General features: G+C 40.2%; 1 protein-coding gene across 1 annotated transcript; it reads right to left on the bottom strand.

Annotated features, from left to right (window-relative positions):
• Positions 1–418: 418 nt before the first annotated feature.
• Positions 419–14924, bottom strand: C1D (C1D nuclear receptor corepressor). Its single transcript, XM_086460858.1, has 5 exons — positions 14886–14924; positions 5792–5935; positions 4383–4449; positions 3875–3930; positions 419–936 (listed from the first exon to the last, which is right to left on the bottom strand). The coding sequence occupies exons 2-5, from the start codon at positions 5933–5935 to the stop codon at positions 760–762; spliced, it is 444 nt and encodes a 147-aa protein (XP_086316984.1). The 5' UTR covers positions 14886–14924; the 3' UTR covers positions 419–759.
• Positions 14925–16175: the final 1251 nt, after the last annotated feature.

The raw sequence follows: 16175 nt of genomic DNA, 5'->3' as shown, positions 1-16175 counted from the left end.
AGCCAGAATTCCAACAGAGTTCCTGCATGTGCTGTTTCCCAGTAGCTGTGCCCAGCCTGCTCCTTTTCTCTGATGCTACAAATTGCCCTTTGGGGATATCTGTTTTTTCCATTGACTAGACACAGTGGCTTAAAGTGGAATCCAGGCTGTTTGCTTGTGGCCCTTGAAGCCCAGTCTTCTGAGAGGCCACAGAAGTAAGGGAATATGGCATACGTTCAAGTTCAGAAGCTGAAAGGGAAAGAGTTTAAAACACGGTGAATAAACTTTACAAAACTCTACAAATACAGCATTTCACACAATGATGTAATGAGAAATTAAACATGGCTCTTTCATAAACATCACAGACTCGGTAGCTTTGTTTGAGACTTTTTAATATGCAGGAGATTAATGACATATAAAAAAGTGTCAATCATCCAGCAGTAAAAAACAAACAAACAAACAAAAAAAACACAACAACAACAACAACAAAATTCTTAGGCATTACAAGCAAAACACTAGCATCTATTACCAGCAACTGTATGTCAGGTCACTATCACTTGAATAACAAAATATTACTTCTCTTGCATCAAACGGCACTTTCAGATATACATACAATGCAACCACCTCAGTGACACGTGGCCAAAACACAATCATGTGAAAATTCTTAAGTATAACTTAAGATGTTGCTATAGAGCACCTCTGCAAGATGCACGCAGTACGCAAAACACATTTCAAAATAAGTTCTAGATGTCTCTAATTTATATCGGGGAAAACAAAGATTCAGTCCATCTTTCTTTTTTTTCCTTTAGCAGGAGTTTTGGAGGTAAGTTCATTTTCAGGTTTTGGTTCCCAGAGTGCACTTCTTACAAATCTAGAAGCAGCTCCTTTATCAAGTTTGGATGCCTTTTTCTTGTCTGCTATTTCTTTGACCTTGTTCATGTATGTTCTTATCCTCTCCTAGGGGGGTGGGAAAAAAAAGAAAAAAGAAAAAAGGAAAATTGTATTTCACACCATTCTCCTAAGATTGCTGCTAAAATAAAATCAACGCTTAGAAGCTCTCCAACACTGTACATTTCTATAACTGTAATACCTAGAAAAACACATCATGATTTTATACAGCATCATTTACACATATATACCAGGCTCTTTGAAAACTTGAGGCTTCCTCCTTAGCAGATTGTCCATCACAGATATCTACCATTTTCCATCACAGGTACCACCACCCTGATATCTGCATGACATCCACTGTCATAGGAACATAAAGTCCTACAGAGGTGGAAGACTCTGCATCTAATTTACAGTTAGATGAGAATTGTTCTTGCAAGCAAAGTTAGAAAACAAAATACTGAATTTAACTTGGAGTTTGGCCTATATGAAGATGGTAAAATAATATTTAGATATTTAACATATTTATAGATGAGTTATACTGCCTGACTATTGCCTACAAAAAAAAAAAAAAAAAAAGGAATTCATCATGTCTAAGCAAAGCCAAAAAGGCATCTTACACAAAATCAAAGATGTTACAAGATTACACATGCAACTACACAGAAGTCTTGCAGTTAAGATCCTGAAATGGTGAAGGGGGCTTATCAATGAACCTATTGAAGGCAACCTGATGAATTTCCAGCTGTACCAGAAGTTCCTTTTATGACCATTAATACCAAAAAAAACCTGTTTCCACTGCCGTTCCATAAAGCAAGGGGATACTTTCTTGCCATCTTGGTCTATCATAGCCATCTGGTGTCTTAAGGTTTTTTTTGAACAAAGCATGGCTTGGGTTCAGCCCCACCTACGTATACCCTCCCAGCTTAACAATCTCATTTATGTGCCTACTCATCCTCTTCTACTTCTGCAATCAATAAAGAAAAATACTTTGAGAGGGTAACTAAACCCCTCTAAGATGAGAATCACCCTCTGTTAAGTGCCTGCTTCTCTTCACTGACTAGGGAAGACACAGTAATTCTGTAAAATACATAGAAGTTTGTTTGATAGATTTCATGTCTACATATTTAGCTTAACATGGCTTTCAACCCCAGGGCCTTTAGATGTTACCGTAATACAAACAACGGTAGCATGTATATACACGTACATATAGCACTATACCTGATACCCGAATTATAAATGTGGATTAACAGAACATTTATGGATACTGCTAACCAAATAAGTGTTGATATTATGTAACCCACACATTTCTCACGCAGCCATTGACAGCTCTTTGAATCAAGAACAAAAGTTAACAAGACTTACACTACAGAACTGATCTTCAATTCTTCAGTGACCATTATAAGCAACTGATTTGTCAAAAAGTTGTCCACTCTTTCTGTACCAAAACCATAGCTTTAATGAGGAGAGCTTTACAGGGTCTGAAATCATGATAGAATGTGATACTTCTTTGGCAACTGAGATGGCTAATGAGAACAGATGGTGAACCTACATCTATCAACATGGGAAAAGGGAGCTGACAAATATCAACGTGACAAAAGAAATGAACTCTGATAGCTTGAATGTGAGTTTTATTAATATAGTTTGAATCCCCGTGTATTCCCTGTATGTACACAAGAAGAGCAATTCGAAAAACAAGACAATCATGACAGAACAGTCTTCTTTTATTCTACTTCCACATGAGTAAGAACATTACAATGCTCTTGAAAGGAACAAATATGCATTCATTCACATTGATACTTGTAAAAGGAGAAGAGAACTGGATAAGAATCTAGGCTATGATAATTCACTCATTCTTCAGAGTTAAAATGACTGGCAATTGTAAAGTAAAATACCAGCATAAAATATCCACAGCAGAAGAAATAAAATTTATTTTTTTTAGTATTGCTAAATTAACACAATATTCAGACACTATGTAATATAGGAGGAACAAGAAACTGACTGAACGTTCATGAAATATTAACCAATCAATTTTTTAATATGATAGAGTCTAGACTATTGAAAACCTCATAAAATTAAAAATAGCCATATTCTTGTTATTCAGGCTAGCTTTCCACATTTTTCAGTCCTATCTTCCGTTCCACTGGTTATGTAAGGATTACATTTAAGCTAAGTATTTTACGATTGCCCAGATTTAGTATTTTCATTTATAGAGGAATTAAAATGGGTAGCTGTAAGTTTCGATTGCTATTTTTTCTTCAGGCTAAAAGATTTGATTTTTAAGTCAGCAGAATTTTCAAGATAGCTGGCCTTCTATACTGTAGTCATGCATCTAAATGGAATATAAAGACAAACCTAAAAGATTTATTATAGGTTGTAAATATGTCACTAATGCAGAATTACTGGACAATACACATACAACTGGTGCCAAAAAAGCTTTTAGCTTTGTTGCTGAACTGGATTCTTTACTGCTGAGAAAATGAATTAATGGAGAACTTGGAAGGGGGAGGGGGGCTCTTTCCCGTCTTTGCTAGTAAATCAACCACGCAATACTTTGAGAGTCATACAAAAGTAAGAAAAGGCAGCTTCAGAGATTATCATTATTCCAAGTATTTATAAGAAAAAAATGCCATACTGGAAGTTATAAATTATTATCAGACATGTAACATTTTTCCATTTAATAGATACAAGTGAAAAGCTACTCTGTTCAGAATCCAATTCTCAAAGGTGGAGAAAAGATAAGATGACACCATTCATCATCTTGTTCTTTTCTAATTTCAGCAGACACTACAGCTTTGCTTTAAACAGTACTGTTTGGAACTAAAAATATGACTTTCTTAATTTAGAGAGCCCAGTAAGGCATACGAACATTATATAACACCACGAAGCATATGTGTGCTATTATGGCAACATATCAATTTTAAACGTAGATACAAACATTTTTTTGCTTCTATATGAGTTAACTGTCCTGTGCAAGTAAGATATTGCAGTGCATGCAGTGTAAGAATCTTACCAGTTCTTGTTTCACTGGATGTTTCTTTGGATTGATCCCCTGAGTAGCCAAGTATACTATAAGAAAAACACATGATTTTTTTGAAACTGAAGGCCATCATTACTGAGGATCCAATCAATCACACAGGAAAACCGTAGTTTCCACATAAAATCATTAATAACAATTGGAGTCAACTGTGCTGTTAAGTATCTGACAAACTAATATAATCAAATATTGTAAGCTAAAATAAAAAAACTCTAACATGGTTAAACTTTCTTTAAAAGGAGATAAAAGGTTGCCATGAAAGAACAGAACGAAACATCCTCACATGCAAAGTCAGCTTTTGCAAATATCAATTTTTGTTTTGGTGTTTCAATTTACCCTATGGATAGCAATAATTCGGGTCCTCAGAGTAATTATGAGTCTAATTATTTGGCTATGAAATATTATTATTTAATGCTTGCAGCTGTCTAGAAGGTGTTCAAGTGGCAATCATAAATACTACTTTTTCCTTCTACCACATACTTACCCCAGAACATTGAATTTAACGTGTACACCGAAACCAAATCCAGCTTTGCTTGCTCAAGAGGGTCTAACTAGAATGAAAAGAAAAACCCACCACATTTGCATTTTTAATCAAGATGTGCACATATTTTAGTAATATACACATTTTATAATTGTGACTGTATGCATAAAAAAATACACATTGAGCAAGCATGATTTTGCACCACAAGTTCACTGAGACCATGTCTATGCCTATTTCCATGCCAACACAGAACCATTCTCTCCTCTACAAGTCATTTTCCCAATCTGATCTTAAATGCCACAGTCTCATATGGCCAAAAGCACAAAAATCTTGTGGCATGTAGCTCTTAGGCTACTGTTCCCATAGTCAGAAATAAGTCCCTATTTTTCCACAGAAACTTAATTCAAAATAGTTGTTCCTATCAATGGAAGAAAAAAAGTCTTAAGATTGCTTAAGCTCAAATGCGAATATAGTAAGCTACAGACAATCAATGAACATTAACACTACACATGGTAGATGGTTCAACGTATGCTGGAATACTTAGGGCTGTAAAGCAAAGGAAGAATAAAGGTAATGAGGGTTTTTTTGCCTTGACTGTCAAAGTCAATTTATTATTTTAGTCTATAGGATTTCCAGAAACTCTGATAACATCATTGTACAGCTCACTAGTTCTAACATGGATACTGTCAAAAGATCGGTGTTGTCAAGACTGTTTTCCTCATAATTTATTTGTGTTAGAAATCCTTAGAGGATAAAGAAGTTCCCCCATGTGCTGACTTTTTCTTGCCCTACAGAAAGAAATTACATTGTAGGCTTTAAATCTTAAAAGATACAGAGGCTTATCTGAAGTCTTTGGGCAGTACCTTGCTCTGTCTTTACACTCTGAAAAAAAAAAACCCACACTTTGCAGACTTACACTTACAACATAGCTAGAGGAGACAGCTCAGTTTTTCAAGCACCAGGTTCTTCAAGTCCAGACTTCTAGAATTGGATCAATTCTCACTGCTATCAATTCACCTTTACACCCTTCTGGGTATACCAAATTCCATTAAGTTCGTTGTGAAAAGGTCTCAGACAAAAACGTGAATAACCTCTCCGTTATGAAAGAGCACTCCATATGCACTTCAAAGGAAGGTCAGGAATAAGCTAGAATGTCCGCTACCTAAATCACTCACTAGTAAGATCACCACTTTTCAGCTTGGAAAGGCATATATTTCATTATTTAATATGTAAGATGGTCTGGATATCTTAGAAATGTAAGAATTTCAAATATTAGTTATCAAGGGTAGGAAGTGTCGCATTTGTTATTTCTCTGTGCGGTGGCTGGCCTAACAGACCCTCTTATTTCAGTTCGGGTTCCTAGGTATTCTTGTATTAATAACAAAAAGGTTATCAAATCGAAGATTCTTTACCTTTTGGAGAAGCTCACTCCTGGACACTGACATCATTGTCTTCAGCATCTCATCTACAGAATCAAGAGATTTTTCAAATGCTGCAAGATAATCATGAATTTCAGTGGGGTAGTCTTCCATATTAATATCTTCTGACATTTCCATCTGGAATACAAAGCATTAGCATTCATTCGTTAAACATTGTAAGAAAGGCCTACTTCTGAAGAGTTCTAGCAGGTAATGTCAATAGTGACACGGTTAAAGATCCTGTGGATATCTCCTAACTGCCGTGCAAAATGGCATAAAGGAGTGTTACAAATTACAAGACTGTAGCACCTATTCTCATAAGAGTCCCAGACCGGCATTTAGCTTTTATGGTCTATGATAGAAAGAAATTATTTGCTTGTTTAAAAGAAGTGCTCTATAAATCACAGTATGTAAAGATCTACACCAAGCAACAGGCAGGATACAAAAAAAGAAAAAAAACAAAACACAGGGATATGGCTTCAGCCTGCCTGAGGAACAGACATTACTTCAGCTTTAAAGCGGCTATGCAGCACCAGTTATGTCAGGGTCAGCTGCATCTTCCAGTGCTAAATTTAGGAGTTGGTCCAAGAAATTCTTCTCGTGAACCCTGTATCCAGCTTTCTGAACTCTCTATGGGGATCTGCGATAGAACTCTATCAGTAACAAAGCTGGGTTGATTTTTGGATTTCAGAATACTCTGGAAATCTTGTAGACACATCTATGCACAGCAACTGTGAGATAAGCAAAGATGTGAAAAAATCCCAAAGCACCCCTTTTTTGATCCCAGCATTCACGGTAACACGGCATGGCTACTGCCAAGCCATCTGGCTGCTGGCTTAAAATTGCTATCTTTAATTCCTGGCAAATCATAAATCAAGTTTTACCTTGGAAAGTTAATGTTACTTAAAGCTATGTTATTTTCTACTACTTCTACTGGTTGAGCAACAACTTTTGGGACATTATACAGAAAGAAGAAATATATCATTTTCCTGCCCGCTTGGTGAGCTGCATCAAGAACAGCGGGAGCACCTGGATCACATAGTCCTTCCTACTTAGGATCAGCGTGATAATCCCACTGCCCAGCCACTGAGTACAGAGGGCAGGAACATAAGCTGGAGAAACTGCACTTCATCTATGAACACCAAGCCACATAGACTGTGCAAACATCAAGAAACAGTAAACAGCTGTCACATCGCTGGAGTTTGTTTTAGATAACAATTTGATCTTTCACTTTTCCTGGCAAGAGCGTGGTACATGTGAGAGGTTTCTTTTTATTTATATTGTCTTCTGGAGGTCAAACGGGGAAGACTGGGAGGAAAAACAGTGTAGAGCTACTCAGGCTTGTCTGGAACTCCAGTTTTAACCGCAGCAGTGTGATTCCAGAAATACGATCAGCCAGTTAATAAGCCCAGTTTCACTGCTGTTGTTTGCATAGTTTAGAATTATAATCCTACTCAGCTGCATGACTTTTCATCCTGGTCAGAGCTGTTTCTCAGCTTGAGTACAGAAGCACAATACTAACCAAGACATGTGGAAGGTCCTCTCCCTACCCTACCACGTAACTCACACTTGTAAACACTGTTTCGGTCAGCTGCAACAGAGCTAAGCAAGCAAGCTGAACTGGACCTACAAGATGCTGCCCACAGAAAGGCAAACTACCAATACAATTATTTGTGCCATTTACAGTAGTATTGTTTGTGTTTCATTCTGTCCTGGCCACCTGCATTATAATCACCCTTCTTAGATTGATTAAAAAGAGTCTAGAAGCAATGTTTGTCTTTAACTTTTAGTCATACAATACAGCATAAAAAAAGTACTCAAAGGCTACAGAAGAAACTAGATTTTCCCAGCTGTTAATACAGTTAAGCTTGGTTAGAAAGCGTCTGTCAATACAAATTTACTATACTTACACACACAGGGAGAGGGGTGTAATCCAATCCAACAATCATCTACAGAGCTTACCATCACTACAGTACTTAATCTACTATGGTCTTAATTTGACGGACAGGCATGAACACAGTGATAAATTCCAACTTTTCTCTCTCCCTTTATCAGGGCATCCAGCACCAGCAACTACAGGAATAAAAAACACCACCACCAAAAACCTGTAGCAGGAATGTGCATCAAAAGTAACTCAAGCTATTTTACAGCAGTTGCAAGGATAAATAGTCACTACAGCATATGTGATATTCTTCCCAATATCCCAAGCTAGACCTAAAGAATGAGATAAAAAAGGATATAATATAAAAGGATAATAAAGGAAGAGATAAGGAAAGATAACTGATACAGTCCAAAATATATTTTTCTATGATTGCTGTCTGATGAAGCAGAATTAAGTTTGCCCTCGTACCACAAAGTATTTACTTAACACTGCCAATTAGCAAGGAAAGGGGGGAAAAAAAAAAAGCATCAGCCTTCAATGGAACAAGGCTGCACACTAGCCCCTGTACAGTACCCTCCATTGAGAAGTCCACTCCTTCCGTCCAGGGAGGGGGAAGAACGTGTTGAATGTGTGTTTTCTGTTCATTTCAACAGGAACTAGCAAGTTCCTACTCCTGCTGCGTAGGGACCTCTCTCTTTTCATTAGACTGTTGTTTCAACATCGCTAATCTCTAAGCAGGATATGTTACAGTGTTGGCACATGCCAACAGTAAGGCAGCCGTCAACAGCCTAAAAGAGTTTTGATAACATTAAATCAACAAGAGCAAACTTACACTACATTAGAAAATGTGTACACCGGAAACTCCACAAAATTGTTTCTGCCAAAATCAACACACAGACTGCACAGTCGCACCTGCAGAATGACAAAGCCAAGGATGGAAGGAACTAAGACCACATCAGTGATTCTCTAAACTCTATAGTGCCCTCAATAGTTATATTTCAGTTACTAAGCCACAAACAAAATTTCCCTCAAAGTTTTACAAGTGTTTCTCTATATTTTGAACAAGCAGAAATTAAATTCAATTCCTGAAGTCAATGTTTATACATAGGTTTTCTCTGTTGAATTCGGTGACTTGCAACCAAATTTTATTTGGCACAGAAATCCTGCTTAAAAAATTAAGGACAGTACAAATATTCAGATAAGAGAAGTTACGAAAAAACTTGCTGGGTGAGCATGTGAATAATGGGGAATTCTAAGGGAAATAAGGATAAGACAGCATTTGCATTGTCAAGTATGATGTCACTTATGATGCAGAGCACAATCTGTGGTTGTGTGCATGATGACAATACTTTGTAAGATCTTTAATTTTGATATGGCAAAAGAAAGTTCACAACCCTAAACATAAAACAGAAGAGAAAAGGCCTACTTTGATTAAGGACATGGAGGCAAACAAATAACGATGAAAAACACGGTATGACTTCATAACATCAATCTACTAGAAACAACTTTCCCTTTTAACCCCAAGCTCAAAAACTGCCATGTAGTTTTCAGGAAAACAGCATAAAAGAGAAATATATTCAAGGAAGAAAAGGACTTTAAATCACAAAAGTAAACCATTTTCATGAGAAAACTTATTCATTGAGTTTAAGTCTGACCAAAAAATGTCTTTTAAAATGAGTTTCCACAGGTGGAAAATTTCTGAACATTCTGAAGTTTCTGAAAAATTCTGAATAAATTCTCATTTATTCAGAAACATGACTACATTTAAGTAAACTTCTGCTTAGAAAACAAGGAACACCTTGTTTTGTCTCCAGTCGACATAGTATAAAACATAGCAAGTAATATACTCAACGTGCAAAAAGGAAAGGGAGGGAAATACCAGACATCATGAACCACAGAAAAGACACAAATATGAAAAGGAGAAGGCAAGAGAAAATATATCATCTTCTGCAGACTGTATAACAAAGACTAAACAGGTGACAATCAGAAGTTTGCCATAGTGCTAATGTGGCTATTGATCTAAGATCCCACTGAGTTAAATGCTGTATTAAGGAAGTTTAAATAAAAACAAAAACAACAACAACAACAAAGATGATTGTGCACAATACAACTGACAAAATCATCCATCTTCACATTTATCTTTCAGGAGAATGAACAGAACTCTGCAGGCTCCTTTCAAGAAAAGCACACCCACGACTGGCATGCAAAGGTAAGAAAAGGAAAAAGGGAAACTGCAGACAATTCACAGGTGGCTTTTATGAATAATCTTTTACTATATCTGGTGCTTTAACACAAGCCTTAGAAAGTAATTGCCAGCTGGCTTAAAAAGCAAAAACAAACCCCCCTTCCTGCCCACTCCCCCAGCAAAACTGTATGTGTCATACTGAAAGCTCCAGACTAATTAGGCCCTGGGTACCTCTGTGAGAGATTTTGCGGAAGATGCGTGGTGAAAGTGATGGAAGCTACATGCATCTATCAACATGGCAATGGGAAACCCCAAAAGACAGAATTAAAAAATGCTCAGTGTCAGCGTCACACACACGGTTTTAAAACTGCAAGTTCAGAACTAAAACTGCAAGTTCAGGATGAAAACGGTGTATTTGAAACATTTTGTAGCATGCAAACAGAACACAAAAGTAATTTAGCATCCTTCATTCTGCTTAAAATTGCAACTCACTTCACACTTCATGTTAATTCTTAAATATTTCTTAAGCACTCAAAGGCCTTGTCTTCATACTGAGCTCAGATCTTTTATTTTTTCAGATTATTCCTCTAACAAAACTAGACCTCCCTTTTCTCATAGATATTTAACAGATTATGCAGAGAAAAAACTAAAATAAGCCCAACACCTTTAGGTCAGGGCATATAAAAATGCTCTCATATTCAAAACAAACACATTAGCAACATCAATATTGACAAGCCATCTCTGTTAACTCCTAAAAACTGACACTGTCCTCCCTCTTGTGAGTTCTGACTCACAACCTGCAGTGAATGTAGCTGATGTGCAAGAGCAGCAGAGATGTCCCTTCTGCTCTAACACTGCAGTTCACTGCTGTGGCTATAGGAGAACAGAGTAACAAGCATCTTAAATTTAAAGTTACCAGAGATCATCACTAATTTCTTTGATCACAAACGTCTTTTGGGCAGAGAAATCCACTTTATTCCATGTTTGCAGAGCTCTAAGTATGATAGGCTCTAATCGGACAGACACTCCTCAGCATTATTGCTGTATAATGAATAGTTAGTTGCGGGCTAGTCATCACTGTGTCCACAGATCTGGTTTGCTACTAAAGCCAGCTTGGGGCAGCTGGAGAGCACATCTAGTACAATCAGTCATAGCGCTCTTGCAACGCCAACGCACCATCTTGTTTGCAAGAAAGATTTTCATTGCAAAACTAATTAAGCCTACCATGAAATACCAAATATGCACCAACAGGCTTATCTTGATCCCCTTAAAAATATCCCAACTCAAGCCACGGTAGTTACCCAATGCATAATTTACACTATATTACAAATGGGCAACAGCCGAGCAATCCTTTTTAACCCTGCCTTCAAAGCTAGGCTCAGTCAGCACCTCAATGTGCACAGAACCCCCCCTACAAAACAGCCCACAGCCATGAGGCTCTTGCTGATGCCACTGAGATAAAGCCTCTTGAACCTCAAAGGATTAGCAAAGTTTATCCTAACCAAGACTAAATTTTTAAGGGAGGGAATAATATCTGAGGCTCACTTCAGCCCATGGTGGGTATCACATAAGAAAACAGGTATCTCAGCTTGACTTAACCCATGTTCACTACAGCCCCATCTATATCCACACAAACCAACTTTGACGTAAGGCTTCAACTCAATCTGCATGAATTGTAAAACAGTTTTATTCTCTCTAATCAGAGATTATAGCATCTCTGATGACATAGTCATTTCCTCTTCTGAACAAATCCAATATATCCTGGCACTTGTTCAGCTCCAACCTGTCAGTACACCCATCAGTAAGTACAATAATGAAACCAGCTTTCTTTAGGTATGTCTGGAACACTTCTTACTGAGAGGTTTTCATAAAAGCTCTCACACTCAGGCTATGCTACCACAACTCAGTTCAAGACTGGGGCTTTAAAGGGATGTTAAATTTGTATGTCTAAACTGGTCCTTAAAACATATACTTCTAGTTGCACTGAACCCAGCAAAAACTTCTTGTGCTGCAAAATCGTATCTCCTTGCACAAAACAGTTGACACACAGTGGGTTTTTGTTCGTGACAGCAATCACTGCTTAATACTTCTGTCCAACCAAATTTGCAGCACATGAGAAGTAACCTGCTTCCAGTCTATAGCTCCTGTGTGCTCTAAACGATGGCGCTTACTACCTCTTCTAAAATTTGCTGCCACTTTCCACTGGTATCAGCACCATGAATATCCAGAATTAAAGCCAAGGAGTTTTTTAATCCTTTTAAACTGTTGACCTCCTTTGTTTCCTTTAGCCACTAGTTCCACAATGTGTGAAAAAGTACTTCCTTTTATCAGAATTCAGGCTCCTGTATTTGTACTTCATGCAGTACCTTTCTCTACTTTTTAGAGCAGCAACGCAAATCTATTTTGGCTGTTCATTATCTGACAGTGCTAAGACTCTGTTCAAGTATTAGAAGCATATTTACACACTTTTTGTTTGAAAATAATACAATAGCTGCAGGATGTTGCATTCTAAGCATCAATCTTATTGATGCAGGAGAAAAACACAGGAAATCTTTTCTACCTATCCCCTAAATAGAATTTAAGAGCTAATAACCTGACAAAAAGATCAACTACTATCAGCAAAGAAAATGAATCTGCAAAATTACAGAAGTGAGGGAGTAACAGGGAAAACTCAATTGTGGACACAGAGTTTTCACAGGGATTGAAACAGATGTGATAAAACAGAGATGCACTCTGGCCTGGCACAGGAAGAGAGGACATGGCAGTAACCACAGCCTGACATGGGAAGGAAGAACAAAGAACCAGCAGAACAGAGGAAGATGGGGAAAAAAGAACTCAAGCAATTTCCCAGCACAGAAAAATGGAACTTATACAGAACAGCATGCATGGGGCACACTGTCCGTGTGAAGAGGTAATTAAACACGGCGTGTCCCCGAGGCTCAGCAGAATGCCTCACCGCAAGCCTGCGTGAAGAATGGAGAAGAGCAAATAGTTTCAGTGAACAAAAAGAGCTCATACAAAGATGATACAAGTCTGCAACCTCAAAGCTTTCATAGTTTGTTACCACATCCCCTTGGCAACACCCCTAACGTTAACAATATGAAGCTTAACCCTCATTGTTTCCCCTCGATCAGTCACCTTTGCTTCTCCTTTCTGTGCTGTCTTTTCCAGCTCTGGTTCTGCAACAGCCACCTGGAGATTTAGTGACCAGTACCATGCCAGTGCACTGTTTATTTATTTAAAGGTATTGATATTTTTTCCTCAGTTCACCACTCCATTCTATATATGTCCTACAATATTCCACTGCTGCCATTAAAAACAATCTTCACTAAATACATGTAGTTCATATGAAAAACAGAGCAACTATGCACAGCTGAAGAATTTATTCTAAAAATCTTAAACCACTTCAAAGACAAATGTGCTTATCAGAAAAGTTTGTGTGATTTCTGCACCGTGTTTCTGATAGGAAGCCTAAGAATTCTAATAATCACTTTCAAGTTTCTCAAGTTCTCGGGTATAGCCTTGCATTAAGCGCCTTCTTTAGCAAGGGTCATACTGCCACAAGATTAGCAATATCCAAGTGGTTTAGCTTGGAAGTGTTCTTTTATATTTTTAAAACCAAGAAGTGTGCCAGACACTTTTCAGGTTTTATTTATTTTACAATCAAGTCCTTCCATTTTTTGTCTCAAAAATGAGGCCTTTTAATTAGCACAATCTAAAGGTTAACTTGCAAGTCAAAATCCCCTCTAAGTTGCTAGCAGCAACTGAGCTTGCAGTCAGAAAGCTGTGACAAAGCCTAAGGAAGGGGATATCACCACCTTTGCAGGAACGTGACAGAACCATAACAAGATCTACTTTATTACAAAGTACTTGAGCTCAGTAATTTTCAGTGTCTCACCTGCGTTTCTGTTAAGGGAAAAGAGTGCTGCTGAACTATTTTAACCATGGCCTGTGTGTGCAAACTGCATCTTCTCTTTGAAAAACACCCTCTTCTTACAATAAATACCAAGTTCTCAAGGTTCCTTGAGTTGCAACAGTATTGTACTGACTTTTAATAGGAACCTAACCATTTACTGCCTACAGTACAGACCTCCTAGAGACAGCCACCCTCAAGGCAAGACTCCAGCTGGAAAGCTTATAGTCCATATTCTCTCTTTCATGGGTAACTAGACAAGTCACGCACTAAACTGTGTTTATACTCACTAGCAAAACCTGTACCACACACGACTTGACCTTCAGTTCTGGGAAGTTACGGAGGAGTGTTCACGCCTTTGGGACAGCGACAACATAAAAATTTGGACTGTTTAACACTGACTTACAGATCCCCTGCAGCCTAGCTCAGGTCTCGGGCCACACAGGGGTTCCTCGATCACATGCAGGCCAAGTGAAGTAGACGCACATGCAAACCGAGGCCTTCCCAACAGTTTATAACCAAAATCCCCTGTTCTAATACTTCTTTGTGAAAGGCGAAACACCTTACCGGTCCTCCAGAGACGCGGTAAAATGGCATTTTAGCATCTGACCCGACTTCCCGAATGCGTTAGGTCTCCAGATTTCCTAAAGGAGCTGGACGTATCCTCGAAGGGCCCCTACAAGGCTGCTGCCTACAGCACACCGCCGTGCTCGGACACGACCCCTTGCTGCCAACCTCACCTCCGCGTCTCTTCTCCACAGCCCGCAAACCGACGCGGCCGAGATAACCCCCGGGCGAGCAGCCACCAGAGGCCCTGACTCGCCGCAACGCACCCAAAAAAACCCTCAAATCCACCCCCAAGCCACACAATGCGTTTCTAACCCCTCCCCCAACGGCAGGCTTAGGCTTAGGCCTTGGCCTCTGCCTTCATCTTCATCTCCATTCCCCTCCCTGCCTCGCCCCGGCCGTACCACCCAGCGGCGGGGAAGGGGGGAAAGCGGGCAGGCCCATCTCGGGCCGGAGCGGGGGGGGGGAGGAGGGGGGGGGGGGGGCAATGCCTCCGCAGCCCCACGCGCGGGGCGAGGGCAGCGGGAGGCGCCGCTCTTACCTGCGGGCAGGCGGCCTGGCGCCACGCGCCCCGCGTGGGAGAGCGACGAGAGGGGGCGTGGCCTTCTCGGGCGCGCCGCGGTGACGTCAGCAGCAGGGCCGGGGGGGCGCGGCCGTTGCCACACGCGTGCCCGCCGTGGGGTGGCTCCGGGTGGCGGGGCGGCAGATGACCGCCTCGGGTGCGCCCACCCGGCCCTCCCCGCAGTGCGGGTGTTCACCGCGTGTGGCCGGAGTGCTGGTGACGTGCCGGGTACGGTGACGACAGCGTCTTCCGTCCGTAACGCACAGCACCGGGCCCGCTCTTTCAGGGCAGAAAACGTGCTTTTCGGCAGCCAGCTTGTTCGGGTGGGGGAGGTAAACAGCCGACTGTTCCCAAACACTTCCAGTCGCTTCCTGGGAAAGGGGGGGCACAAACTGCGTTTCGAGGTGGGCCCTTCACGCCAGAGATCCCTTGTTGACACGGAGGCGGCCCAGGGGGACGGCATCAGTTCCCGACTGCGGCTGCACGACTTCACCCCGTCCTCGAATGAGGGTTGGATTCTAATAGCATCGTTGGTTGTCATTGCCACTGTGTTTCTCCTCAAGATTTCAGCAAATCTGGGTTCAAAGTGCAGTGGGATAGTATTTCCGCACCGCAAGAGCTTGCTGACTGGAGACTGTACAAACACATCCGTGGCTCCCGAAGAGAAGATCCACATTTTGCAGATTTACATGCTGATTTAATAGTAAAACAGAAGTCAGTATCCGCACCAAAGGTGTTGGCATTACCACCCGGAGACCCCTTTCCCCTCCTTTCTATTCACAATCTCCTCTGAAGCTTGTTGTGACTAAAGCCTCCAGCCTATCCCCTCCAAGGCAGATTGAGAGAGGATCGCTGGAGATCCATGTGGTTGAAGAGGCCCTGCTCTCAACTAAAGGTCACGCAGGAGTGAATGTGCTGAGCCGGTTTACTCAGCGTCAAGGTTTCTAGAGGATGAAAAAAACAGGTCCAGTTTGAAGAAGAGCAAGGTCGAGGCTGAGGAAAGTGGAAGAGTATATTCATAGGGAGGACAGGACTAGAAGTTTGGGGTCTTACCTAGCTTCAGTGCACTTCTCTGTGACTTCAAGGCAATTTAAAATACTTCAAAACAGAGCTTCCTTTGAATAAGTTTATTTACATCCAAGTGCAATGCTATGTCTGTTCTAATTAGATCAGTATGAGCTGCACATGAGAGTCTTTCTCCCTACTCCCAGTTGGAAGCATATCTAAAGATGTTCAGATGGAGTAGTTACTTGTTTACGTCTTGTCATC

This window comes from Leptosomus discolor, chromosome 2, assembly GCF_034619465.1.
Source record: "Leptosomus discolor isolate bLepDis1 chromosome 2, bLepDis1.hap2, whole genome shotgun sequence".
Taxonomy (NCBI): Eukaryota; Metazoa; Chordata; class Aves; order Leptosomiformes; family Leptosomidae; genus Leptosomus; species Leptosomus discolor.
This window is presented reverse-complemented; position numbering and strand designations above follow the sequence as displayed.

Excerpts from the sequence above, each read along its gene's own strand:
- C1D (XM_086460858.1), bottom strand. The coding sequence starts at position 5,935 with ATGGAAATGTCAGAAGATATTAATATGGAAGACTACCCCACTGAAATT. Across the intron at positions 4,450-5,791 it reads GGAGTGAGCTTCTCCAAAAG|TTAGACCCTCTTGAGCAAGC; the intron begins GTAAAGAATCTT and ends TTTTCATTCTAG. Across the intron at positions 937-3,874 it reads ATCCAGTGAAACAAGAACTG|GAGAGGATAAGAACATACAT; the intron begins GTAAGATTCTTA and ends CCACCCCCCTAG.